This window comes from Nilaparvata lugens, chromosome 10 (assembly GCF_014356525.2).
Source record: "Nilaparvata lugens isolate BPH chromosome 10, ASM1435652v1, whole genome shotgun sequence".
NCBI lineage: Eukaryota > Metazoa > Arthropoda > Insecta > Hemiptera > Delphacidae > Nilaparvata > Nilaparvata lugens.
Window position 1 is genome coordinate 23,834,600 of NC_052513.1, and position 27,929 is coordinate 23,862,528.

The 27,929-nt window shown below is 33.0% G+C and overlaps 2 protein-coding genes across 19 annotated transcripts; one reads left to right on the top strand and one right to left on the bottom strand.

Moving 5' to 3' along the window:
- Window positions 1-131: 131 nt before the first annotated feature.
- Window positions 132-17,942, top strand: LOC111051512 (annexin-B12). Of its 16 annotated transcripts, none has more exons than XM_039437005.1 (10): window positions 1,400-2,093; window positions 2,259-3,755; window positions 4,361-4,704; window positions 10,811-11,020; window positions 11,536-11,743; window positions 12,302-12,387; window positions 13,037-13,112; window positions 13,982-14,155; window positions 16,310-16,491; window positions 17,249-17,942. In XM_039437005.1, exons 3-10 carry the CDS (start codon window positions 4,612-4,614, stop codon window positions 17,300-17,302), a joined length of 1,083 nt encoding a protein of 360 aa, XP_039292939.1. In that variant the 5' UTR covers window positions 1,400-2,093; window positions 2,259-3,755; window positions 4,361-4,611; the 3' UTR covers window positions 17,303-17,942. The 16 variants fall into 16 exon arrangements, 7 of the variants coding, with proteins under 7 accessions (XP_039292939.1, XP_039292938.1, XP_039292940.1 ...); XM_039437004.1 differs by having other exon boundaries at window positions 2,259-3,712; window positions 4,214-4,704; XM_039437006.1 differs by having other exon boundaries at window positions 2,259-3,712.
- On the bottom strand, window positions 17,865-27,903 carry LOC111051511 (annexin A11). Of its 3 annotated transcripts, none has more exons than XM_022338042.2 (8): window positions 27,741-27,903; window positions 26,247-26,414; window positions 25,622-25,829; window positions 24,238-24,323; window positions 23,689-23,788; window positions 22,961-23,137; window positions 22,479-22,660; window positions 17,865-18,022 (listed from the first exon to the last, which is right to left on the bottom strand). In XM_022338042.2, exons 2-8 carry the CDS (start codon window positions 26,352-26,354, stop codon window positions 17,966-17,968), a joined length of 918 nt encoding a protein of 305 aa, XP_022193734.2. In that variant the 5' UTR covers window positions 26,355-26,414; window positions 27,741-27,903; the 3' UTR covers window positions 17,865-17,965. The 3 variants fall into 3 exon arrangements, with proteins under 3 accessions (XP_022193734.2, XP_022193732.2, XP_022193733.2); XM_022338040.2 differs by lacking the exon at window positions 27,741-27,903 and adding an exon at window positions 26,808-27,251; XM_022338041.2 differs by lacking the exons at window positions 26,247-26,414; window positions 27,741-27,903 and adding an exon at window positions 26,808-27,190 and having other exon boundaries at window positions 17,872-18,022.
- Between the last annotated feature and the right edge of the window lie 26 nt (window positions 27,904-27,929).

The following is a 27,929-nucleotide window of genomic DNA, read 5'->3' on the forward strand; positions in this document are numbered from 1 at the left end:
TAAAATGTTAATGTTGTTTATTTCAAAACTTACTGCAGTTTGTTACATGATGAGCCGATTGCGAACCTTGCTCGACACTGAAATACTGATGAAGGTGTACTATGGCTGCTTCCAGAGCATAATGAATTATGGCATAACATTCTGGGGGAGCGGTCCTAGCGCAATACGTGTGCTTCTCCTGCAGAAAAGGATTGTTAGAATTATATGCAATGAAAACTACCTGGCACATTGCAAACCTTTGTTTATTGAAACTGGAATACTAACACTCCCAGCCCTCCTTATCTTTGAATCAGCTCTGATGATTATTTCCAACCGAACCAACATAATTATACATTGATACAACACAAGACGACATCATGACACCCATATACTGGCAGTGATAACTGGACTGGCGCAAAAGGGGCCCAGATACTTATGCAGCAGGATTTACAACCATCTCCCAGAAGAAATAAAACATATTGAAAGCATAGGTGCCTTCAAGAACCTACTGAAGAGGCACCTACAACAAAGACCATACTATAGCCTGCAGGAATTCTATGATGACAGGTTCCGCAGGGCCAACCAATGACAACCACGGCGCTGTCACGCTAGTGGGATATCTACAAGTATCAAGTAAGTAAGTATTGAATGAGCGTTAGCGAGTCGTTGTCCGTCTGTTTGTATTGTTCTAAATAACTTGAAGATAATAAGAAAAAAATGGTTGTGATTTAGTCAGCTAAAGAATTCATTGCATGTAATTACTACAGTTTTTTTTTCATTCATTCATACATCCATTCATAACGTCAGTTGAGGCTACTTGGGAGCTATCACACAGATAGTCATGAATACATGCGCAGACACATGATTTCAGCTGATTAATATGCAACATAATTACAACTTTTACATCAACAAAACTGATAGGGGTTGAGATATCAATGTGCGGTTTTCTCCATTTTCTCTTGAAACTCTGTATCGAAATCATGTATCACATGACCACCTCCTCATTATAAAAAATGAGTATGGATGCATATGAGGGACAAAAGATGTTGAAGCGACAGATTAATTTTTCATTCCAAATAGGATCCTCAATCAAACCTCCTGTCAAATTATTCTTGTTAGATAAATATTCAGCTGTTTCCATGATTTTCATCAACTCTGTGTAGTTAAAAGTTGCTGGTTTCAAAGATTAGAATACAACAGTTCTTGAGCGAGTTCTCCAATCCAGGGGGTCACTAATACACTATTCATAGAGTCTTCATAGACTCTTCATGAAAAAAGAACTGTACGAGAAGGAAACTTCTTCCTCTTTTACATATTAATTATATCTACCAGCTACATTCAAGGAATGTAGAATAGAATGTGATCTAGATACACATTTGATTAAATTTAATGTATGTTTTATCAGCTGATATAATATCTTTATAGTGATTTTAATCACTAGTGGCATAATGTATTTTTTGGTTAGAATTCAAAATTTTGTGGTAAAAAGTCTAGTTTATCAATGTTTCTAAATTTTTACAGTTTTTGTAACACCTAATATTAAATGCTATGAAATTATTGTTATAAGAAAAAAAATGAAACTTACATCACTTTGTTTTCTCTATTCAAAGTTACATTCAACCAAATTTCTTCATAACAAATGTACAATCTACCCAAATATTATTGCTTTTAATAGACACTTGACAAGCAAAGGAAGGTTTAATATTAAGACAAAAAGTACCGGCGGATCAGATCATTTTCAATCAGAAAGGACAATTGAACAACATAAACAGAATGTTGATGATGGCATCATGTCAAAATACTATGCTTTTGATGATTCTACGCACTCAAATAAACATATCCATGAAATGAGGATGAATAATAACATTGTTCTTGCTCAACTTGGTAATGATTATATTTCAAAACAGCTAATGAAAGGATTGTTCGTTATTCATGGGATTGTCTTATCAAATCCATTTAATTACATTTTCCAAGAGGACAATATCTTTCTAGTTTACAAAATTCTTGGAATTCAACCAGAGTATAAAATACTAGAAAATTCATGTGATGTACTGGGACGTGATAACTGCTATTTGTCTTATTGTGGGTTATATAATCTGTCACATAATCAACAGGTAAGCTGTATTTTTTATATCTTTGATAAATTTCTTTTATCACTATTTCAAGTCTTTTAAACTCTTGTAAATTTTTACTGTAATAATTGCTTTAGGGGGTACTGCATAACAAAATAAAGAAAATAGCTAACTCTAATCCTAATATGGAAATTGTTTTTTTTTCAGGTATACCCATCTCAAAATCTTTGCTCTAGTCGAAAAAATATTTTCAATAATCGCCTTGTTTTTACATCACTGAAAATGCCAAATTTATCAAACAGCCAGCAGAACTATAGCTGCGGAAATTGCAGAAACTCACAGGAAAGTAAAAGTTCAGGAAAATCTGATGTCATAGAGAGAGAAAATCATAGTGGTCTTCTCACTTGTAATAAGGGGGGTCAGAGTGGCCAAGATTCAAGTAATACCAGTGGTGATGGTAAAGATGAAGGACTACTCACATGCAGAAGAGTTGGCAAGATTATTGAGCAAGAAAAAAAATTAGAGGAGAAGGTGGAAAAGGTGGAGAAAAGAAAAGAACTTGAAGGTGAGTGGAAGAATTTGTGTAGAAGGTGCATACCAACTAAAGACAACATTACTTTGGCCAGAACCTCATTGTGGCGGAGAATAATCAATAGATTGCGAGGAAACAACATGGATGGAATGTTACAGAGGTATTTAGGTAATGCTCCAGCTCCATTCATTAGGAAAAGCCTGGCTGAACGTAGAAGAGAGCTGGGTGAAGATTTTCCAAAACCTGTTGTGAAATGTATTTGCATCGGAAAAAAGAGAGTTAAGAAAACTGCCGTAAGCCTATTGCCTGGAAAGGATGAAAAATCAAATCAGCTAGCTGGAGATTTGACTTTAGATGATAGAAAATTGAATCAACAGGCTGAAGAATTCAATAAAAGATTGGATAAGCAGACAGGAGAATTGAATATAGTAAATAGGGAATTGAATCATAAAACAGGTTTGGCTTAAGATAATAAGTTGAATAATCGAATTAAAGAATTAACCTTGGAAGATAGAAAATTGAATAAGCAAATTGAAGAATTGAGTGGGGAGAGCAAAAAATTGAAACGAGATATAGTTGGATGATTAGTGTTATAATTAGATGCCGTGCAAAAAAATTGTATTTGTTCTCGTTTGAACTCGTCTAAACTTCAAATTAATATAAATGTATTAATTAAAAAATGATTTATAAATGCTGTATGGAATTTTTAGAGATACAGTATTTTTTCTAGTTTCATCAAAATATTGAAATTTCTATGCTAACACTGTGATTCATATTTGTTAATTATCAAGATCTACTATTATAAAATCTTGTTGACGTGAAAAAGGAATTAATTATTATCTGGAAAATAGGAGAAAATAATATTTATAAATAAAATATTATCTTGAGATATTTTTAGCATATTGCTTTTGTTTTGCAAAGTCAATTTGTTGAAAAGAGCTGGCGATTTAAGATGTTTGGAAGGGGATCCTGCATATTATAACCAATTGAGCCAATTCCACTTCGCAATTTGAAAGGAGGTCGGCAAAATTCTCAGTCTATGAAGGGAGTTGTACAGTGTCTTGAAGTTGGAGAATCGCTGCTTCAAAGGTGTTGAATAAGCAGATTTCTTTGTAGTGGAATTGGTGAAGTCTGTAGTGAAATCATTCTTCCTTCTAGAGAGTTCATAATAGGTTCAAATTCCACAGTTTTTTCGTAAAATATAATTCACATTAACTATTTTCTAAAAATCTACATTATTCAGAGATTCTGCACCACTTCTCATTCTCTGTCGAATTGAGTTAATATTAGTCAATTGATTTTAAGTCTTCAAATCTTGTCGACTGTGTTGTATTGTAATTACTATATAAAAATAACAATTTTCAAATTCACATTACCAATGTAAGCTGTAAGTGCTTCTTTGCGGCAAATATTCTTAAAAATCAATTGTTTCCATTAAACTTTGGGAACTTCCGTTGCTAGTTTTTTCATCATAGACTACTAGTTCTAAGAATGAAAATCCAAGCAACCGTGATGGATTCAATGAAAACATAATAAGGAAAATAATTAACTCTATTATGAGATAAAATTTTGCTGTTTGATGCTTATACACATTAAAAACTATATCATTGATTTATGATTATCATTCTAGTTGATAGGCTACATGTATTTGAATAGCGACTTGAAATTGTTTGAGCCATCCGCACAATAAAATTGAATAATATTTGTGATAGTACATTTCTTATTTTGTCTGCTGAATCAATAATAAGAGAAGTATTAATATTATCAATATTATTAGCGACCAAAGTCTCGTTGTTATCGACTGAAATGTGGTACTCGTCAAACATGTTCACATGAACTAGTTCTTGATTCCCAGAAATTCACGTTTTTCGACCATTCTAATCAGTCTTGGAAAAGTTCAAAGATACACTGTGAATTGTTGATGCAATACAGTGACATCAATCTATCTCAAACTATTGTTCGAGTTGCATGAAAAACGCTTTCATGCTGTTTTGAGAATATTCAAGTGAAACTAATTCTGTCATTAAAATGAGTGTGATCAAGTTTTCAGTTGCTATTCTCGGAGTATTTGTGTGCTTCCAAAATACAGTTTGTGCACCACAGCAAAAGCACACCAAAGTGGTAAGTCAAGTTATTTTTTCTCCCTACTTCACCTAAATTAGAGATCGTTTCTGCGGATATTAAGTCGCCAAATCGCTCTGACCTTCTCTCAGCCAGTCATTCTGAAAGCCTCATCCAAACAATTCTCAATATACGTTAATTCATTCTACTCCTATATGTCACATTCTCATCACGAATATTCTTTACTGTAGTATATGTTATTGATTGTCAATCTATAATTGTAATAGAATAAGTACACCCTAATAGAATAAACGAGTTATGAGTAGCTACAGTCCACTACATTATAGTATTCCTCACAAAAATTCAACCCTTGAGGCAGATAGATACTAAATTTTTATACCCAAAGAATATTGAAAACGCTCCTGAATTTTCTATGATTAAATAATTTTTAATCTTGTATTGATTGTATTTTCTGTTATATTTTGTTACTGTGGGGAAAAATGTACATGGAATTCTTATTGATAAACTCTTGGGCCCAGTCGCATGTTATTCTATTAAATTCAACCATCGTTGGTTAATTATGTTTTCCAATCCTCTCATTGATTTGATTAAATGACGCAATTTAATCACGGTTAAATTAAACAGACGTACTGCAATTGCGAGTTTTCTTCTTACTGCTCTTTACTAGCTAGAGTGGAGGTATGATTTTTATAAGAACCTACAAAGAATATTGCACGTTTTCTAATTTTATCGATTTCCATTTATGTTGCAATAGGTACTAAGAATTATATTCTACTAGCCGTCAGGCTCGCTTCGCTCGCCATATCCGTCTAGCCAGGGGGCTCCGCCCCCTGGACCCCCGACTGGATCGTCCAAGAATGAGATCAGCAGGCTCGCTTCGCTCGCCTGCATTTTTCATTTGAGCATTTTTATCATAATTATTATGTTAGAACAATCCAGTCGGGGGTCCAGACTAATCGTCTGGCTAAACGGATATGGCGAGCGAAGCGAGCCTGACGGCTAGTAATATAATATTCCCAGGATTGAAGTAGCAGTGCCCAATCAATTTTTCCGCGATAAATGCATTTAAATCTTCAACTTGGTGCCAACCTAACAAAGTCAACTCAACTTAATGCCAACCTGACAAAATTATTAATTTAGTTGCCAGTTAACAACTGTTTCGAAGAGGTACTCTATCTAGATTATAGTTCTATAGTAACATATGATATGGAAATTTCATTATAATTAAGAGATTGGGAGAAGAAGAATATACATGCTAAAAGACGAACCTTAAACCCTTAAAAACAACCCTTAGAGTTGAAATATTGCCAAAAGATTTCTTAGTGCGCCTCTAAAGGGCCAACTGAACATACCTACCAAATTTGAACGTTTTTCGTCCGGTAGATTTTTAGTTATGCGAGTGAGTGAGTGCCATTTCGCTTTTATATATATAGATTTAATAAGATATTAACTGAGTTTACAGTTTATTAATTCTAGTGTATTCATAGATCCGCAATGATTTTTCATTTTTATTTATTCCTTATAAATTACAAAATAAATCAATAAACTACCTATGCAATAATTAAATTAATGTACAAAATCAAATAATCAAACTACTTCCCCAAAAGAGCAAGCTCGAGCTTGGGGAAGGAGCCAGCCGAACTTAGCAAGCTAAGAATCAGTGAACATGAGGATAAAAACATAGTGACCATCAGGGGTGCCCACAAGGGGGGGCATGGCGCAATTTGCGCCATCAATATTTTGGGGGGGGGGCACGATTTTTTTTACATTTCATGTCAACATTTTGAATCATGGCTAAAAAATCCTAATGTAGTTTTAATACTTTTTCTCACCTTTACAATGTTATATTTTGCAAAGTGTAACTCAATATAAAGCATGAAAAATACAATTGATAATATGGTGTATGCAGAAATTTTAGTAATTTTAAGCCTATGAGTTTGAAGGTAAATCTTTGACAAAAATAAATTATAACTTCATCATCCACTATTATTCTGATTCCCTTTGCTTAATTTTAATTTTTAATGGTCCTGTGTTCCCTTGCTGTTGAAACCTAATTTTCTCAAAAGCACAATGTAATGTAATGAATTGTGATGTACATTTTAATCTAATAATTATTTTAATTTCGAAGGCGTTTCATGATGATATTAATGTCTCTGAAATGAAAATGCAATTATAAACAATATCGCAAATTCTAGTGAATTTGTCAGAAGAAAAAACTTCTTTTGTCAAAAATATCAAATGAAGCCAATTTCAATCTTTCAAATTTTCACCCTATTTACCACACAGTAATCAAGTAATTATTGTAATGCTTCATTATTTTTTTCTGTTTTGTATAATAGTCCAGTGGAATGGTCGTTTTTCAGGAAGCAGCCCGAAAGATTTTTTATCGACGGTTCTATATCTATTTTGGGGGGCTGAATTCTAATCTGAAATTTTCTGATACGCCAGAGGGCGGAATCACCCCCAAAACTCCCAAAAAAAACCCAAAATTTCGGAATTTTTTCAAGTTTTTCATTTAATCTTGAGAACCTTTAACTTTTCGAGAAAAATCATTCTCTAGAATATTAAAGATATTAAAATTTCCAATAAATTGAGTGGTCGAGCAGGACTCTACGATTCTTGATTCTGGAGCTAAAAGTTTTCAAAAAAGGGGTATTTTTAAGGAGTTTTCAAAATTATGCAAACCTACCACTTCTACCCTATACAACTAGGATTTTCTCTAGTAATGATAGAAAGCCACACATCACGTGAATTAACAATATTAATTCTGAACAGAATTCCTGAGGTACCTATTTTTGAATTTAGTAGAGGTGGGAGGGGGAATACACCCAAAAATAGAAAATCATGTCCTACAGCCAAAATTCAAATTTCCATTATAATACCTTCTCATGGCCTTCCTACAAAAAAGAAACATATTTCGGCTGAAATCACCTTACGAGGGTTATGTTCTATGAGAATCACTCGTTATATTTTAGTAATTCCTAGTGGGGGGCACACATAAGGATACGTCCAGGATCAAAACTTTAAACACTCTTATAACTTTTGACTGAATGATCACATCTCCTCGTACTACAGCTCGTTCATATCAGCTCGACAAGGCGGTTGAAAATCATGTATCGTCTCACTAAAATTTGTTGAAAAAATAGGAAATTCCTCCTTTAGTGTATTTGAGCCCATATTTCAATGCATAGAAAAATGAACGATTTCTATATTCAAAACTGTGTGTCTCGGTAACTCATAATGATACTTGGTCTTGATTTGAAGGAAAAAATCTCCTCTTTTATGTGAGGTGAATGATTTTTGTAAAAATATAATCGTGAAGTAAGATAAGTTTGATTCAAAAAATCAAGAAATTTTCGATATTTTTCTCATTTTCACAGACTTGACAGTTTTTCAATATAAACAGTGATGCAAGATCAATATTTAAGGCAACTCAGCTTATAGAGCATGGAATTTTCTCTCATTTAAGACCAATCACAAGTTTCTATCATGTATTGTACTCATTTTAGAGACTCTTTAATAACAGTAAAATCGCAAGAAAAATGAGAAAATAAAGATCGTCATTCAATTGGCTGTAACTTTTTAACGGTATTGAAAACAGAAGTATAATTCATGGGAGTGAAAAGAGGAGAAAATTCATCACAACCTCGACTACTTTTTGGATTTTTTATCTGAAGTGTTCCACAAGATACGCAACGTTGCATATGCGAGACTGTGAAAATGGGGGAAGTATCACAAATTTCTCGCACATTCAAAGTTGTGTATCTTGTGGAACACTACAGATGAAAGATCCAAAGAGTAGTCCTGCGCGACCAGTCAATTCATTGGAAATTTTATTATCTTTAATATTATAATATAGAGAATGCTTTTTCTCGATAAATTCAAGCTTCTCGAGATTAAATGGAAAACTTAAAAAGTTCAAAATTTTGGGGGTGAAGTCGCCCTCTGGCGTGTCAGCAAATTTCAGATTGGAATTTAGCGCCCCAAAATACAGATAGAACCATCGAAAAAAATTCTTTTGGGGCTGTTTCCTGAAAAACTATCATTTGACTGGACTATAAGTTGTTAACCTATTATATTAGCGAGCAATTTCTGTATATCTGTTTATACTTTTCTATTTTTATATCTGGCTATCTGGTTATATGGTTATTTATGTTCAACAGATCTCGGAAACGGCTCTAACGATTTCCACGAAATTCGGAATGTAGTAGGTTTATGATATCAAAATTCGATTGCACTAGGTCTCATCCCTGAGAAAACTCCCTGAAGGACATGAAAAGGATAATTATTCATCCTTGGAAAAACAGATGATGATTTCGTCGTCTGTCGATAACAGAAGATGCGTGTGCCTGTGTGGGAGATCAGCTGTGTAATCAATTAGCTTATCGTATCTCGCGAGAAATCTAGAAATTTTAATTGACTCTATCAAAATACAGTAATCTGATTTGTTGACATGAGATGGAATATATCATAATATTCAAAGTTAATCATTATTTTACAGTTCTAAGTGATTGGTGAGTGTTATATTTTGTTATTCAATTTGGTATGTAAACAATCTAAATTAGAACTTTTATGTTTTCGAATATTTGGACTGAAAATTTCACTTGAAACATGTGTATGAAACATAACCTACTTTTGGAATATTAAATATTCCAACTATAAATCTTATAGTGTATAAATCAGAATTCGGTGAAGAAACAGTTTTGGGCTGTGCCTGTTAGTCCTTTCCCAATCATTTCAAAGAATTGAGTTCTGTTTATCAATGAATGAATAACGAGCACAGCTCGGTGCCCCGATATTTGGTATTAATAGATAGAATTTACAAAATGTATTTGTTCAGATGATATATTTATTCCAAAAACCAAACCATTTAAATATACATTTTGTTCGACTTGTGTTATTTACTCCCGTAATGTTAAAAAGTAAATACTACCAACAACACAACATCAGTGACAACCTGTTCCAATTTATGATAAATATCGGGGCACCTAACTCCGCTCTGGAGTACCTACAAATCTAGAAAAGCATATAAAAATTATTACGAAAGAAGAAATTATAATAAATATTCATAGTTCATACAGAGAGGTTCTATCTAATCACAGTGGATTGAGATTAATTCGCAGAGGAATGCAAAAATTTCTCTCACAAAAGCATGTTAAATTTTTATCCCGATTAATTCCACGTGAACCAAATCACAGAAGACCATCTCAAAAAGATAGCTTATCTGATTGGTTCTACTGGAATCAATCAGGTTTAAAATTTAACCGGCTTTTGTACAACTGCCACTAAGTACCTGATTGAATTAGGTACAAAAGTTCAACAGCTGAGTCATAATTTTGTCTCAGTCCCACACACATGCACTCGCTCACTCACTTCCATCATCATGTCCTTCAGCGAGTTTCCCCAGGGATGAGAACTAGTGCAATCGAATTTTTATATTATAAACCTACTATTTTCAGAATTTCGTGAGTATTGTTAGAGCCGTTTTCGAGATCCGGTGAAATACAAACATATAAACATCTAAACATTTAAACACCAAAACATCTAAACAGAAATTATTGCTCGTTTAATAGTATAGGATTTAGAATACCTAAACTTGCCGACATTATATATTGTATGAATAAAATCGTTCCAAATTTGTATGAATGTTCACCAAAATTGCTATGCAATAAAAGAATATCAATGATATTATTATTCAACTTTTTATAAGTAACCTTTACATTTAAAAAGCAAAGCCTCCCTTACTTATCTTTTAATATCCTATTAAAATATTTGTCATGTAGTTTTCCTGATGTAATGTAGTACTTTTTAGTCCTCCCGAACAAGAACGGGTGCACTGGTCCCCTGGTGACCATTAAAAATTAATAAATATCAATAGGAATAATACATGCGTTCCAATACAAGAGTAAGTCTAATAATAAAATAGTTATTATAACAATAAGACAGCAAAAATGTAACAAAATAATCATTGGATTTCATTAAGCAAGAAAAAACTCTATTATATAATACGACTATTAATAATTAAAGAACTGTTGTTCCTTTCCCAATCATTCATATTTGAGCATGTATCATTCATATTGTATGTATCAATGTATAAATAAATGAATACTATCTAATTGCTAATAAATGGTTAAATAATTGACAGGGCCAAACTCAAGCGCAGCAATCATACATCCCGGTGATTCCGGTGGAAATGGGTAAAATGGAGTACAATGCTACAGTGGATGCAGTGGCCCTGAGTGAGGCCATCGTAGGCCTGGGCACTAACGACAGGGTTGTCGTCGATATCATTCCTAATCGCTCTCAAAGTCAGAGGCTACAGATAAGACAGGCATACACCAAACTTTATCAGAAGGTGATTTTTCTATACTTTTTTGATGTTGTAGAGTTCATTCTAGAAGCACAAAACATATTTGACATGATTACTGATTACATGATCACATATTGATTCACACATTACCGAATGCATAATAACTGAAATTAAAATTGCAATAATTGGTACATTCCTCATTATGACACCAAGGTCACTCAGAGTAACAATATTATTTCTATTCATATTATTATTGTGTATGTTCATGGTGACAAATACATTTCAGGGACAGGAATTATATTCAGTGCTACAATGGCACATATATAAGTTATAGTGAATTATTTATAGACTCACTCTTTGATAAACTGATCTTGCGGTGTAAAAAATGAGAGATTGCAGTCATAAATTAGTGTAATTCCGTTCATAGAATTTCCTCGTGCTCTTTTCTCTCTTGTTCACTGTTGAGTGTACTATCCTACTTATTTTCAATTATAATAGTAGCATTAGGCGACCCATAATGATTCAGTTTATCAACTGATACGTAATTTCTCTGTTTAAAGGATTTGATAGATGATTTGAAGGCCGATCTGTCAGGAAACTATGGCAATGTGATCATCGCTCTAATGAGAGATCAATATGAACTGCAGGCCAAAGAGCTGCACAGGGCATTGACCTCGATCTTGTCCGCCGATGACCACGTTGTCGGGTCCATTCTTGCCACCATCACCAAGCCTGACATCTTGCAACTCAAGCACATCTATGCACTGTGTAAGTATTTCGTCTTTGTTGGAAATATTTTAAAATAAAATGTAGCATCAACTTTCAAAAGAAAATGTGGAATTCTTAAAATTGGATACAGTAGCCCACTTGATTTATTTTTGAAACTTACAGCTCGAACATAGTTACATAACTAATCCAGAAACTTGAATATTTGAATATTTTCGCTTATCAAAAAATATGTTTCAATAGTGGATACGATTAATATTACTCCAATATCAGGCTGTTGATGGAGGCCTGATAATTTTTGATTTGTAGAATAACTTCTAACGGTTAATCGAGCATAGAGCATTATTCTGAAATTCTTGAAATATAAATAACAATAATTTCCATTTCAAGATGTGATTCTATAGAAATAAAAACAGGTAGCCCATCCTGTTGTGTCACTACTGAACTATTACTACTTCACTATTTTGTGGTGGCAATCGTTTCTCATATTCGTAATAATTATTATAATGAGGGGGGAAAGCCATAACACAATCATGTGGATGCATTTTTCGCTCAAGTTTAATTCTTCAACTTTAATGTAATACATTTTCTATATTTCAGTGTACAATGTTTCATTGCAAGATGATATTCTACAATACAGTGACGGAGAGTTCAAGAGTTTCTTGTATAAGATCGTTGCAAACCCTGTAAGTTATTCTACTAATTCAATACATTTAATATTTTATATTATTAGAAGTATAAAATTTAGTTATATAGATTTTGTGACTGAAAGTTGAAACCTATTTTCAGTCAGCTTATAGTATATGAAGGAGACATTTCATTGTTGCACATTGTTATTAAAATATGAATGATATCAATATTTGAAGAGATATTAGTTGATTTTTTCAAATCATAAACATAAAGTATATTTGATATGAAAATAGTTGAAAAATGTATTGTATGTATCGATAATTAGTATTGATATTTAAAAAATATATAATTTACGGCTTTTGATTATAGATTACTGCATGCAATCACTCATGCACTGTGAGTGCACACGCGCTCAAGTAATAATAAATTGTTGGTACCTAGGCCTACACCAACAAGTAATGAAAATACATCAATCTCATAACATTTTTCAGAAATAAATTCATTCAAGATGCAAAATTTTAAATTGAATGCGATTCTCAAACTCTTGTATTTTTCAATTAATGCATGGACGGATTATTCTTTAGTTGTATTAACATCGGGAAAATTATTATTTGCATCAGCTTATGATAAACTTCCATTAAATAAGAACTTAGAACTGTAACCGATATGATATAACAAATTGATTATTGAACTTTTCTCCTACAGGATAAAATGAGAAAGGACTCAGAAATAAATACAAATTTGATCAATGAGCAAATTGAGATGATTCCGACTAGAGAAAGTGAGTATACTTATAAATCCCAAAATACCGTAAGTTTTACATCAAATTGATAAAATCTACAATTTTTGTTTCTTCTTAACAACGAAGAAACAAATTTATATTTTTATTGAGGCCTACTCTTATTTATCTGGAAATAAAAAAAAAATAAAATATTTTATAATATTATATAATACCGGTACATAGATTTTTAATTTTCAGGTACCTACATAGATAATTTATGCTGTAGTTACTAAACTTACTTGAATAATTTGAAAGTCACATTGATCATTTTCATGCTTTTTGTATTAACACATTTCCTTATTAACTACACCAAGCATTGCTTCTAGACGCGACAAAGCTTTATTGAAAAAACTTACTACACTCAGCTAATAAAACATTTTTTATATCTAATTCAATAATCTTGCTTTTTAATAAAATAAAAATCAATAGAAAACTATAAACCTACCAAATATGTGTAGTTCATTTATCATTAATTATTGATATTGCCAATGTCATTCATTTATCTTCATATTTTTAACCAGATCACTCCCGTGTTATCGGATGGGCACGTTAAACTGTCGGTCCCGGCTGAAGTATGACAGTCGTAAGGCCCATTGACGGCTTAAATTATATATTCTGGTGGTGGGACCTTCCCGCAAGGGACTCCCCACCAACAAAAGCCATACGAATTTACTTTACTATCTTCATATTACTGTTCATATAACAAATTTCAATTTTGATTATTTGTATCTTTGAATGGATATTTATGAGAATACTTAACCTACCAAAATTTTGCCCCACCTCACTGTCTAAGCCAATTGTACCCGAGTGCTTGTTTAGAGGACCCGACTGTTTAGTTATATTAATTTATCCATCTAATAATTTTGCAGATGACTGCGGGCCACTCAAGAACCCAAAGCTGGACGATGTTTTGGCATTTTCCAGTTTCGAGCATTTGGATCATCTGGCATCAACCTACCAGCAGAGGAAGAACAAAACCCTGACCGCTGCATTCAAGAGATGGTGCTCGGATGAGTCCATTGTAGATGTCTACACAACAATAAGTGAGTATCCTTCACTTTCATACAGAAAGAAATACATGGTTCTAGTACAAATGCTGAAGTACATCATATATAGAAGTAAATGTACCCATTTTTAGAAATTGTTGCTATAGAGCCTAACTGAAAATTGAAAATAATACCAAAGTCAATGTAAAGAGGTAGTTCTGTGGTTTTTACAACCCACTATTTAACTCAAGTGGGGCACTAAGACAAAGTTGTGAGGAATATGTCATTAGGTTTATGATGTATACCGTACTTTTAATTTGATATTTGAATAAGTTGAATCGGAAATGACCATGGGAAGTCAACTCAACACTAGTGTAGTGAGGCACCGCGCCACATGTTTTTCTCATGTATTTAAATGCATGCATTCCAATTTGTTTATGCTTGCCTTTTTTTATCAACGGATTTGGATTCAAATCTATAGTGAGGTCCACGTTATAATGGCAGTGTTTGTTTGGCAATAATATCGCTATCCTTGTCTATCATTCAACATAGCGGATAGTGCTATCTCTTTCTCGCTTTGCTCTGTTGCCAGATCGTCTTTTAACAATGTAGAATTAATAATTAATTAACAAAATATTTCATCCTAATTATGAAAATTCATTATTAAATTATTGAAAAATATAATTTCTTGCTTGATAAAATATGATTTATTATTTTAAACGAGAATGAACAGTTAGGCTCAACCTACACTTACGCGACTCAGGTCGAGAAGAGACTCGACTCTAGTCGAGAGCATGTGTTTCCAAATGGTGACGCCGCGGAGGCTAGAATCGACTGGTCTGAGTAGCTGACTCTTCTCGACCTGAGTCGCGTAAGTGTGAGTTGAGCCTTAATATTACATCAATAAACCTGTATCAGCTACCGTCTATAAAAGGCATTGACAAGACAGAGGATCGGCCACGTTGTTCTTCTATCTTTCTTCACTGCCATTATATCGTGGACCTCACTTTAGTTATTGAGATCCGAGTTAAGAGGTTCTCCTGTGAATGGTGGTACCCACTCCACTCTCTGATTAGAATGTTCTGTACTCCCCTTGAAAACGAATGACTGCGGGAAAGACGAGCTCCGCTAACTAGCAGCTATGAGCTGTAAAATTTCTTTTCCGTTTGTTTGGTGGCTCGGAACCCACCTAAAATCGTATGTTGATTCATCTTTTATCATCCTTCCAATCAATTACTACCTATTACCCTTGGTTTTTTCATTACTCTTTCCAATAAAAGAATAAACTATTAGATGTGTTCGTGGTTGTATAGTAGTATAGATATGCTTTTCAAGCCTCAATTATTTTTTAGTCAGTTTCACGATGAGGAGTGTGCATTAGAATGCCTTCTAAGCATTCGAGTTCACAGAAGGATGTGTTTCTTTTAATGATTCAATGTTCAAATATCATGTAGAAAAAGATGAAGTTTTTTAAAATAATGTTATTCTTATAGCCGATGTACTTCCATTTCGAATAATGTTTCATTGATTCTATTTATACATTTTTAATAGGTACATTTTTTATTTTTATTTTATTTTATTTATTTATTGTATAAAATACTATAATAATAATACAATTATGACATTGGAGGAAAAACTAGGCTAAGCCTGTACTATTTCTCTCCAAAAATTTTGATAAAATGTTAATGTTGTCCAAAAGATAAGGTTATATAGTCACACACTGCTTCGTCACTTGATTTTCGGTCCAGAAATGATGATTTAAAATTTTGAATTTTGAAGGTTGATTTTATACTCTAAATGAATCACAATAAATTAAAAACTTTAGAAATATTGCACTTATTTAAAAAATTAGAATACAAAATCAAAAACCCACTCACTATTTGTTATTCACAGCTCTAAAATATATTTAAACATAAAGTGCTGCTAGTGTATATCAAGTCCAATATTTTGAGAAGGAAGTTAATATTATACAAGTTGAAGTGAGGATGAATTCAATTATAATATCTGTGTTTGAAAGTGCAGACAAAACATAACATTCCTTTAACTGATTTTTATTGAAAATTCGGAAATGAAATAGGAATTTGTGATTATGTCATTGCTGGATAAATAAGTAATTGCACTTTTAATCTTGAATATTATAGCCTAATTTGAAAAGATTCAACTGCAGTTCATGGTTTTTTTAGAAACTAATCATATCCATGTGAATTTCAGTTGACTATGCAGTTGATTCGGCCAAATTCTTTGCCAAAGAGATCCACGATGCTGTCATTGGGCTGGGAACAGACGATCGCACAATCATTCGCATCATCGTTGGAAGACATGAGAAGAATTTGGACAGAATCAAGAATGTGTACAATGTCATGTACGACACCAAGCTGTCATCTTCAATTGCGGTCAGTTCTTGAATAACATATTCTGCTTGTTTTCAGAGCCGTGATCCAATTTAATAAATGAATACTTGATTCACATTTGTTAGTTGGAGAAAAATTCTAAAATTAGCAAGCTCTTAGATGCTAAAGAATGATACTTAGTTTGGATAGAAGGTTCTTGAGATAACTTATTCCATTTAATATTCAACATTCATATTTTAAATCAGCTTGTAAAAGTCATGTATATTACATGTAAAACTGTAAAACTCCTTTTTCATTAATTGAAAGATTGATTTTTCAAGTTATAATAACACACTGAAAGTAATTCTATCCCTGAAGATAGAAATATCCAAGAGTACGGATCCAAGGATCCAAGAGTACGCATTGGACTTGATTTCACAGGATCTGGCATCTGGTAATTATTATTATTAATTGTTAGAACAATTGTTCATAAAGATTTAAAGTAAGATTTCATTTTGTTACTTATCCTATTTTTGTTCACTTTTTCAAAGAATTTCTCTTATGGCCAGACAAAGAACCAAACTTCAATCTCACATTGATTTTTCCATAAAAACTAGAAGAAAATCTATTTTTTATTTCCATTCTTCACTTTGAAAATAATGACAAATATATTGACTAAACATAGCTTTTAAATTTCAATAATGAATTTCATCAATAGACTGTATTTTCTAGGACATTCATTTTCTATGAAATAGAATGTTATAATTATTATTTCCACAACTTTTAAGGCTTTTTCTATATTTTGTTGTTGTTTTTGCAGAAAGAAACATCCGGATACTACAAGGAAATTCTTCTTACATTGATCGGGAAGTAATAAATACGTAAATGTTATTAGTATAATTCCTCAACATCGCATTAGTAACATATTGCATCTATTTTTCTGAATATGACCAATTAGGCCTATATGTTTCAAATGAAAGATGACCTGATATATCCTATCATCAGAAATTGTTTTGATTTTTTGTCCAAAACTTGTAATATTTTTCAGAAAGTATAATTTTTCATAATTATAATTCAACTTGAATAGCGAGTTTCAAGAATGTTCATTCTAAATTGTATGTGTCTTTAAATAGGCTACATCGGTTTTGATGTAAGAAAAAAAGCAAACTTTTTTACAAGAACATTAGTTTTTATTATCACGATCTCTTTACTAGTGTACTGTCGATATTCTTGGCTATGATGGATTCAAAATACTAATTATCAAATACTAAACAAATTTTCATTTTCATGTTCGGTGATGTTTCCTTGTGGAAATACAGTATAGCTATTGAAAACTCAATGATATCATTACAACGATAATACATTACAATGTATTATGCATGTCGTAATTATAGAATTTGTTAGGACAGTTGAAGTAATTGAAATTAGAATCATTCTTTCCAATGACTTGGAATTGAATATGTTTTATTTGATATACATTTAAATGTGCATACATAAAAATGAGAAATAAAAAATAGTCAAATCCTATGAGATAAACTCACTGTGGTCCAATGAGAGCTAGTAGGGCCTTCTTGTAATAGCCTGAAGTGTCACCCTGCAACAATAAGAAAAGTGAAAAATCAGGTAGGCTACTTTGGGAGTACACTAGTTGTTAGTCAAGTACCGTTCCTATTTGGACCAGTCCAAAATATTCTGGTTTGAAATCCCCTCCTCTCTCTCTCTCTCCTCTCTCTCTCTCTCTATCTATTGCTTAATAATCTAATGCTATACTGACAGATTAAAGTGAATTGAGAAATTCCCTATCTCTCTCTCTCTCTCTCTCTCTCTCTCTCTCTCTCTCTCTCTCTCTCTCTCTCTCTCTCTCTCTCTCTCTCTCTCTCTCTCTCTCTCTCTCTCTCTCTCTCTCTACATCTATTGCTTAATAATCTAATGCTATACTGTCAGATTAAAGTGAATCCTTATCTCTACAATAATCTAAGTTCTATAATATCCATATTATGCTTGGTTTCCAACTGACAGTCAAGAGTTCAATCATACTGTTCATCAATATTATGCATGTATAAAAAATTGAGCTCTTTTGCTGTACAAACACCCAGTTGTTATTGTTAAAATGTTTTCTCCGACAATATGTAAGTATAATTGGAATGAGCTAGCATATCTAAAAATACTTACTTTATTTAAAAAATCTCTTTACTTATAAAAAATCACCTTACTTTACTTTTGGTGATGCAATTTCAGCGACCCCCACTCCTCCCCCTATCACATGACCTCGGCTCCTCCCATCACTGCTCTTAGCCTGGATGATGTCACATTGGATTACAACCTTCTCTGAGCTCACATTTTCCACTATTTACAATACCTTAAATTAAATACAAAATACAACTCTTTCCTTATGTCTACCGGGGTTATGCTTTAGAACATCTAGCTTAATTCTAATTTTATAATTCAAATCAATTTTAGAGCTCTCAAATTCCTCCTCTAACCAATAGTTAGACACATACAATTCTTCTAGGCTCTCAAACTGTAAAATATACCGTATCTTGTTTCTATTGTACACTTCTTTTATTGCAATAATGACCAACTCTGTACCTTCTGGTAACTCTTCTAATCTTTTGCACTGTCCTATTTTTACTTTCCCTTTAATTTCCAGCATAGTAATGTTGTTGAATTGCTCCACTTCTGTCTGTGTGAATGGGGTGTCTTCCAAGTTTTTCCATACATCTGACAAAAATTTTAGATTTTGTATTTTTGGAAATGTGTTACCATTATAGCTTGTCATGCCATTGGTGGTAATTTCACAAATAGTTTCTCCCCTTGGTAGACAAATAATTTATTTTTGGTCATTGTATGGGATTACAAAATAACCCACTTTCTTAAGGTCTTCTATTGCGGTGTATGCATTTAGAAAAACATTTTTGTGATACCCTTTTACAATGTACACATGTTTTGAGCCTTCCTTTTCTCCTAAAACACCTACATATGAAAATTTTCCCTTATTATTTACAGAAAATGCAGTCACATTATAAACCCCACTAGGCTCAAAATTCCACCAATGTGAATAAAAATATGGTTCAAGTTGCTCTCTTAAATTCCCAATCTCCTTCTCAAATTCTATAAGTTGTTCGTGCTGCTCCTTCATGCTCTCTGTAGCCTCTAAAAACTCTACCTTTCTACGTTTGAGATTAATCTCATCCAACTCTAGCTTACGCTTTCTGGTAGATAGTATTGTGATTGGAGACAGAGGTTCTATCTCCTTAACAGGAAAAGGTGCAAGCTTAGAGTTAATATTTGTTCTTTTTCTCAAAACTTGTGGTGTTACATTACTCGTTTTTACAAGACCTAGCTCCTCTAGGTTAAACTCTTTGGATATTGTAGAGAAAGCTGTGGTTGACTTGGAGAAATAAGTCTCACCACTCTTAATATAACACTTTTGTATAAAACTAATATTGTCCTTGTTGTCTGTCGAAAATTTCCACATAATTAATGGGTAGTAGATTAAAGCTAAATGCAGAGATTACATAGGATATTATTTTATTTTGTTGTTGTGGATTGGTAGGCAGATTTAATTGTACTCCAGTCAATTTCTTGGTATTGCTATTTCCCCAGTAAACATATTGTAAGAGATTGTTAAAAACCAAACAACAGCTATTGTTTAAATTGTTTGTCAGTTTAGTCCACATTTTAGCTAAGGATACAGAAAATATAGGAGCATTTTGGAAATAATTCTTACTGTCATTTAAGAGTGACAAGCAATCTTGAATAGCGTCAAATTGATTAGAGCTATAGTTATTTCTAATGCTGTAGTTATAAATTGTTGCTTCCAAACGAGTAATACCATGCATTTTAGCCAAGTCAGAGGTTAAGGTTTCACATAATCTTGTATCTGGACAGGCAATAAAGTCTACAATATGGTTACCTAGCTGCTTATTTACACCAGGGCTTGTCATTTGACAAATAAACTTATTATAAATTTTTACTCTCACATTATTATTAACCCAAGTAAAGCAATCAATTCTAACAGTTCCATCATTATTCACAATTACATTATAGTCTTCTTTATATTCTCCTTGGAAACAAAAACAATGATTTGTAGTTAGAAAATCACACATTCCACTCTTGTTAAATATTCCAGCAAAGTCCTGTGTTATGTCCAAGTCCAGAAGATAGAAATGTTCCTTCCTAAGATGCTCCAATATTGTTGGTAACTCCTCCATTAATGTAGCAATGGGGATATCGGCAAGCTCTACTTTGTATGGTATCCCCACTGGATTGTAGTACTTCTGCTGCACTTCTCTATAGTTGTCCTCCCCAAGCAGTTGTAGAATCTTCTTTGACATATTGCTTCCACTGTCCAATAAGTATGGCAACTTTGCTTCAACTCCATGCTTAGCTGACACCATTTTGGAGAATTTTCCTCTCAAGTACAAATTGAATGATCCACACATCTCCTTCTTTAGAATAAAACGTCTTTTATCCAGTTCTTGGCAGTCCTCCAAACCACAAACCTTTACCAGCATAATATTGTCACAAAAGGGTTCTGTTATAGGCACAAGATTTGATTCATCCTGCACCAACAGTTCTTCTCCAGCAGTGTAATCAATTTTCCCAATGTCTGTAATAAGGTTGTCATTGCACAGATTTTCTGTCAACAGCCACAAACCAAACCACTCATTGGTAGGCTTTATTTTATTACCACAAAGCTGAGAAACACAAAACACTTTGGAAGAAGCCATGTTCACTGTTTCGCTGCTACTATCAAACTGAGTGAATGTCAATTATTCTGGAGTACAGAATAGGGAATTTCTCAATTCACTTTAATCTGTCAGTATAGCATTAGATGTAGAGAGAGAGAATTTTTCCCTCAAAGGGAAATTATTTTTTCCCTCATCCAATAGTTGATAATCGATATCCACCCCCCTCATCTATACTGGGGAAGGGGAAGGGAAAATCTATTTGAGAGAGAGAGATCTCTCTCTCTCCTTCTTCATCCCCCTCGTCATCACTTGGAGAGGGGGGGAGAGAGAGAGAGAGAGAGAGGAGAGAGAGAGAGAGAGAGCGTGGTGTGGGAGGGGGAAAATCTATTTTTAGAATACCCCCACCCTGTGGGGGGAGGGGGGATGGGGCGGGGGGAGTTGGGATTGGTGAGTGGGTAGAGGGGGGAGGGGGATTTCGAGCAAAAAAGCTTCCTTTAACTCTCAGATCCCCCTACTACCGTTGCACAATATTTGGGGACTGGTTAATTTTCCATGACATGTGACATGAAATGATAGAATATTATACAAACAATTTATTTACAGCAATTTTATCTCAACATTGTACGCCTAAACAATGGAACCATTCATTTGCTTAAGCATATGTTTTGAATTGAATAGATTATCAAACTCACAAGTGTTATGAATACTTTTAGCAACTCATCTCTAATCATCATCAGTTTTATTACCCACGCACAAGTCTGGGTTTCATGAAGACATCAATCCACATCATACTCAACAAAAAAAATAACCAGCAATCATTATCACTCTTTTGAAGAACAGATGAAATTCGTATTCATCGATAACAATATTATTAGAATTATTATAAAAGTTATTTTAACATTCCGTAGGGCCGAGACACGCGAGGCGTTTTTTCAATCGAGTTGTCACGATACGACAAAACATAAAGCTCTCTGATTGGCTGATTCTTGATTCGTTAACCCAATCAGTTCTTGTTCCTTGATCTGTTCCTGGACAGAGCTTCTTGTCCTGTCGTGCCGTGCCAAATCGTCTGAAAACCCGCCTCGTATGTCTCGGCCCTTAATATGACATTCGAGCAAATAATTGCGTTATTTGATAGTATTCATTTCATTTACCACCTTCTTGTTACAGTATTTCAATTAAATGCTGTTATCTTATGTTACGTTAGGCTTATTTTAAAATATATTCATAAAGAATACTATTATACATTCTTAAAGATTGTGCATGAGTAATTTGAAGGATGATGATGGGAGATGAGTGGACCTACAGCTTTAGGTGGGTTCCGAACCACCTAATTTAGTGAAAAGTGTCACTCACCGCAACATCAGCAGCCAAAGTAGTGCCATACATTTGCTTATAAGTTTGCTTGATTTCGGCTAAATCAATTTCATGTCGACTGACTATCGTTCTAATCAACGTGGTATCGTCGGTGCCAAATCCTTCAGTGGACTTTTTCAACACTTGAGCATAGAATCCTGCTGGATTCTTGGCGTAGCTAACTGCAAAGAAATATATTGAGTTATAATTAATTCAGTGGTAAGTGGACTTTTCAGAAACTAGGCTAAATGTACATGTAAATCACTGAACACAAAACATTTTAATAGAAGCCCAAGCATTGTGTTTACTTAGAGACAGGAGATCAGAATAGTTGAAATTCTTTAATTCCAGAGGCTTGAGGTATGTGTTCCTCAAGCTTTCTATATTTAAAGCGAATTATAGAAAGCTTTCCATTTCTATATTTAAAGCGAAAAAAATAGATTAGACAACTAGGAATATTATAAGATACTGCTTGTGCTTACCAATAGTATTATAAGCTTGAGCAAGTGTTTTATCACTGCAATGAGCTGTAATTGCTTCTGTGACAGAGGAGTTGTGTTTTCTCTCATATTCGGAAATAATTAAATGGAGCTGCTCAAAACTGTCCTTAGCCATCATCGTCATTAATCCTTGGTTATTCTCGGAAACAACACAGTCATCTAAAAGTTCAAAATAATTATAAGATAATACACAAATTTATTCTCTTCAATACACCACTGCAAGCTATTTAGGTAATTCTTGATCGATTCATGGAGAAGCTTATTTATTTTCGTAAAGCGTAATGTAAGTAAATGAATACAATAAATCAAACACAAGAGTCATTTGAATAGATAAGTAATCATCATCTCATTAATATAGAAATAATTACATAGTACCTTTTTCCAACTTTTTTTATAAAAACACCACTAGTTTCAGCTTTAAAGCAATTTTCAAATGGCCTTTTTCAAAAACCTTGAATAAAGGATTCTGAATTCAATTTTTTTTTTGAAAAAAATTACACTTGAAAATGTATTCAAAACTGAAACTAGTAGTGATAATATAAAAATGTTCAAAACAGGATAGGCCTACTATGTAATATTATTTCTATATTGATTAAACAATTCAAATAGCCCTATCAGTATACTTAATTGGAATTATTCATCATGTTTGTGTTTAATATGTAACTAATTTATGAGAGATCGATTTAAACATAAGGAAAATCAAAACTTACCAGGTTTTTTCGGTATCAATTTAATATTTTCTTGTACCAGGGTGAGATTTACTTGACCTTTCTCTCGAATACACCTTACAGGAGCTTGGCATCTTGTAGGCTGATAAAGAAAATAAAATTGAATTTCAACATGTACGTTACTACATTTTTACAATTATAATATCATTACTAAAGTAGATCTTCTTGACAATCATTACTATCATTACAATCATTACAATCATTACTTCTTGACAATCATTACTATTGTAGATAACATTATTTTTCCTCCTTTCAACATTTGTAGTATTTTCTCTAAAGAATTTGGCAAAGTTGACCACATTTAAAATGCTTTTCATACATGAATTTAAGATGTAAACCATAAATGACTAAATAAGTAAATCCTACAAGAGATGCAATTTTCCAAATTTACAATAATTAGATAATCCTTTTTGTCATTTCTTATAAAGACATTCTCTTCACCAAACGTATTTTATTAACCTACTATTAGTCAAATCATTTTTTTTTCAATCTGTGAAAGTATTGCGCCTAAGTTTACTCAGCTTAACTTACCGTCAGCATGGTTCTCATGAAAATCTTATAATCGCCGCTCATTTTAGCATCTATTTGATTTAGGAGTGCGTCTGTCTGTCCGCTTACTGAAATAAAAGCACATTTTATTAAATAATAAATGAATTACGAATAATTAATTGGTACAACAAATAATAGATTATTATATTCAATAAAAAACTATCTACGCTTGCGTTAGTATTTTTGATTGATGTTGTTTGCTTCATAAAGTAAGAATTATTAGAAACTGTTTACATAATATACAGAGTTGGGCAGGGAGGTATGGCTGATTTGAAATAACAGCTACACTCTCATTTTTAAACGAAAATCAATACTTATTTTTTAGTGTGTAACTTGGATGTTGTCATTATAAAAATTAAAGAGGAAAAAATTAAAACTTTGAATATGTACGAAAAATAACATATTCTGTTAAATGCTGTCCGTTTTTGTCCATACTTTCATGTAGACGTTGTGAAAAGTTGTCCATACTCCTCTGAAGCATTGCACGTGGTACCGCAATACCGTGGTTCCCAGTTTACACAATCAGTTTATTAATCAATACCACTAAAACGAGGTGACAGGTCCGATTACCGAGGAGGCCACTTCATATCTCCACGCAACGAAATGAGGCGTCCAGGAAAGGTCTTCCTTAGAAATTCAATAGCTGCTCTCAATGTATGTCATGTCGCCCTATCTTGTTGAAACCATACAGTATTGACGTTGATACGTCGTCTTCTCAATTTGACAGAAAGAATTCACGAAACATCGTTAGGTAACGATCCATATTGACATTGACGGTTTCTCGAAAAAAGTAAGGCCCAGTAATAAGTTTTATGGGACTACCTAAAATCACGTGTACATAAACAAACCACGAACCTTTGAAGCCCTGATTGAAACAATAACACAATAAATTCGAGCAGTACGACGTACAATGCTTCAGAGGAGTATGAACAACTTCTCACAACATCTACAGGACAGCATTTAAAATATGTTATTTTTCGTACATAATTAATGTTTTAATTTTTTCTCTTCAATTTTCAAAATGGCAACATCCAAGGTACAAACTAAAAAAATAAATTTTGAGTTTCGTTTGAAAATGAGTGTGTAAATATTATTTCAAATCATCCATACCTTCCTGCTCAACCATGTACGGCACATATATATATATCCCTACATATATATTTTTTAATTTTATCTCAGTGCATTGACAATATGAAAACCCGCCTTTCTACGTCAAAATAGAGAAGAAATGAATTATTGTTGAAAAATGTATCTTTCCATACCAATTCATTCTATTTAAAAAGATCCGGTTGAACGGGGTGCGGTAAACGATGAGGTTTTTATGAAAACATTATTTTAAACATGCAACAGTCACAGAATAACTCACTTGTTATGTATTTATTCATGATCGCAATGAGCTCATCTTTGGTTCTAGTGCAAAGTATGGATATAACGCAGCTGTCGTCAATTGGATTCTTTTTGTTGATACAGTCAGAAACGGTTTGTGCCAGAAATTCACTGGGATCCGTCATCAGTGCTAGCATTATTTTCTTAAAATTCCCAGAAAGTTCGTTTGATAAGTCGTAGTCGAATTGCTGTGTGGAAAAAACAAGTTGAAATAGAATATAAACAAATCGAACCAATTTTTTGATAATTATAAATTACCGTATACTTTGACCCTCATTCGAAACTGTCATTATTAGTCTGAATTTGGGAGAGGAATAGTTAAGGGCTTGCTAGTTTTTCCTCTACCATTATAACTACTATTCTAGTGGCAATAGGGTTGTGTGGCAGAGAGGACCTGGTGTCCTAACTCTGACCTTAATAAAGGCAATGAATCAATCAATTCCAATGGAAAATGTTTGCTGTACAAATTGATAATAAATTTCTATTTCTGTAACAATGAGTGAGAAGTTATGAAAATATAAATACTCATTTGAGAGAAATGTGATTTGAGAGAATTTATGACTCTTCAGCTGAAAGCCAAAATACATCATGTAATGTTTACTTACATCGTTGTACTCTAGTCTATAGAAATATGATATTCTCATTCTTTCGCTACTTTTCCTACTCGTCAATATGGATATAATTGTATCCTCGTCTGTTCCCAGTCCTAACATAGCATCTTTCAGCTTTTTTGCATCTTTGTACAAACTCAATTGCTCTTCACTGTTCACGAACTGAAATTGAAACAATAATTAGATACAGTAGCCTAAGCCTAATGTGTGCAGGTCAGCAAGTTGAAGTGCAAATAGTATTGTTTCTTCATGTTGTTGAAATTTCGATATTGCTAAAATAAAAGACAAAAATAAGCATCAATGAGATGAGAATCAATAGTCACATATACAAGCTATCTCATTCAGTTTACTAAACGTCAAATATGATCAACAAGAATAGGCTTCAATTATATACCTATAGGCTATATTTTGGTAGAATTCAAAAATAATAGGCTACATGCCTTTATTCTAGATTGAAAAGTTATAAACCTTTTGTAGCTTAAATTAATGAAATGGATTTAACTTAAAAATATATTTATAACATGTAAGAGAGATGAATAAATACAAAGAGCTTACCCTTGGATATGTTCCATTTTTGGCATTGATTGAAGTAGAATTTGAATTACCATTAGCGATAGAAAACAATGTTATAATTATTATCAAAAGGAGTAGGAAGCTAGTACAAAACATTTCTATTGATTTTCTTTGACACTTTGACAATAATATAGGCTAATTAACACCTCTGATGATTCATAAATTATTAGGCTATAGTAGACACTTTCTAGCAGATTACTGTTGTTTGAACTATACAGAAGATTGAAGCGATTCTAAACCGTTTCTGAAAACTCTACAGTTTGGATCTAGTTTTAATCTGAGAGAAACTGTTGTACTCATACAAGATTTGACAATAAGATATTCATATCTATATAAAATGCTTTGGCTTGACCTGACAGACTATTGCCCTCTCAAGGTAAAACCTGAATAAAATTCTACCGAATGCAAAAACTTGAAATACGTTTTAGATCAAGGTTAAGAGATTGGTCACTATAATAGAAGGTTGAATGATCATCTATATACATGTTTTATTAGTGATAAAGAGTGCGCATGCTAATGAGCAAGAACAAGGAAAAAGTAGCAGAAATGAGACATCACTACAGAGAATTTTCTATGGTAATATTCACTTGAAACGTTATTTCTCGTATTTCCAATCATTAGGTACGTTTTGAGATAATATGATGAGATATATGATTGATAGAAAAATAAATTTTTGAAAAATTATTCAATTTTCTAAAAATGGCCAAAACTTACTTTTAGTTGAGTTATTTTTTAATAACTCAACTAGAAGTTATTTTTGGTGAATTGAATAAATTTCTATAAAATTAATATTTTTAGAAAATTTCAAAAACGTTTCATTCAATCAACGATACCATGAATACCATGAACAATACCATTGTTCAACCAACAATACCATAAATATTATCCTCAAAATTCCATGGATTTATTTCTTACCGAATTTGAAATGATCTGTCCCAAAAATTCAAAGTTTAGACGCTCATTCGTTTAAGCGGGCCATTCACTATCCGATATGTTGTCCAATAATTTGAGGCCCATCAATTCGACGTCGGAACGTGGATGGGGTTGTTGTGGGCGGGGCGAATGCTGTCGTAAGTCTGGTGAACTGTTCAGCTGACTTGTCCG